This window comes from Monopterus albus, unplaced genomic scaffold (assembly GCF_001952655.1).
Source record: "Monopterus albus unplaced genomic scaffold, M_albus_1.0 scaffold4300.1, whole genome shotgun sequence".
Classification (NCBI taxonomy): Eukaryota; Metazoa; Chordata; class Actinopteri; order Synbranchiformes; family Synbranchidae; genus Monopterus; species Monopterus albus.
In genome coordinates this window covers 1-916 of record NW_018132167.1, presented here as the reverse complement: position 1 = coordinate 916, position 916 = coordinate 1, and the positions used below count along the sequence as shown (strand labels likewise).

The 916-nt window shown below is 38.9% G+C and overlaps 1 protein-coding gene across 1 annotated transcript; it reads right to left on the bottom strand.

Moving 5' to 3' along the window:
* Positions 1-82: 82 nt before the first annotated feature.
* On the bottom strand, positions 83-902 carry LOC109954191 (proteasome subunit alpha type-2-like; the record flags this gene model as incomplete). Its single annotated transcript, XM_020589588.1, has 3 exons — positions 83-191; positions 558-639; positions 754-902. Coding segments are annotated over 3 exons (309 nt in total), but the record flags the coding sequence as incomplete, so codon positions are not given.
* Between the last annotated feature and the right edge of the window lie 14 nt (positions 903-916).

Sequence of the window (916 nt, the reverse complement as noted above, 5' to 3'; positions counted from 1 at the left end):
AGCTAGCAATACAGCAAGTACGAAGGTCAATCAACAAATCATAATCCAAATCCATACATTTACAGTGTGCAATATAATTTCATTATTCAAAGAGCTCCTCAAATAGCAAACCCTTACCTTTTCTCAAGGAATGTTTTTCCATTAACATAGTTCTTTCCCATTGCTGTGGCTTTCCATGCAAAATATGCACCCTGTCAATCAAGAAAAATGAAAAGCCTTTAGGACAGTGGGAAAGTTATGCTTTTGATAGCCAAGTGTTATTTTTTACATTAATCAAATCACTGCTAAATCAAAGAGACTTCCAATCAGACAGATATAGATGTTATAGTTAAAAGGATTTGGGGAGGGTAACAGCATTGAAGCAAATGACATTTTTGGAATATGTACCGTAGGTATTATTTTATCTAAGATCACATTATTACAGCAAGGCAGGGCTACCCAGCTATCAAAGGTTTAAGAATTAAAAAAAAATATAGAACTTAATAAAAAGAACAACAACTGAATTATAGACAGTGTTTTTTCAGCAAACATGAAAATGAGTTTTGAGGGGTACATACAGAGGGGTCTGACTGGAACAGGTAGGGGTGATCTTCATCCCACCCAGCTATCAGCAATGACACCCCAAAGGGACGCACTCCACTAGAGGAGAAAACAAGACAGATCCAATCTAAGAACTCTTAACTTTATACATCTTATCTATGAGATACAATGGTGTGAGCATGTGTGTATCCATGTTCCTTTCCTAATACCCACCCAGACTGTGTATACTCCTGCATTACAGAGGCCACTCTCTGGACAAGCTGCCCTGTGGGGATCGGTTCCTGGTAAACCAGGAAATACTGCTGTGCCAACTTCCGGGCCCGTCGCACTAAAACCCTGCAAGGAGGACACAACCTGTTAACTCACATATAAAAAA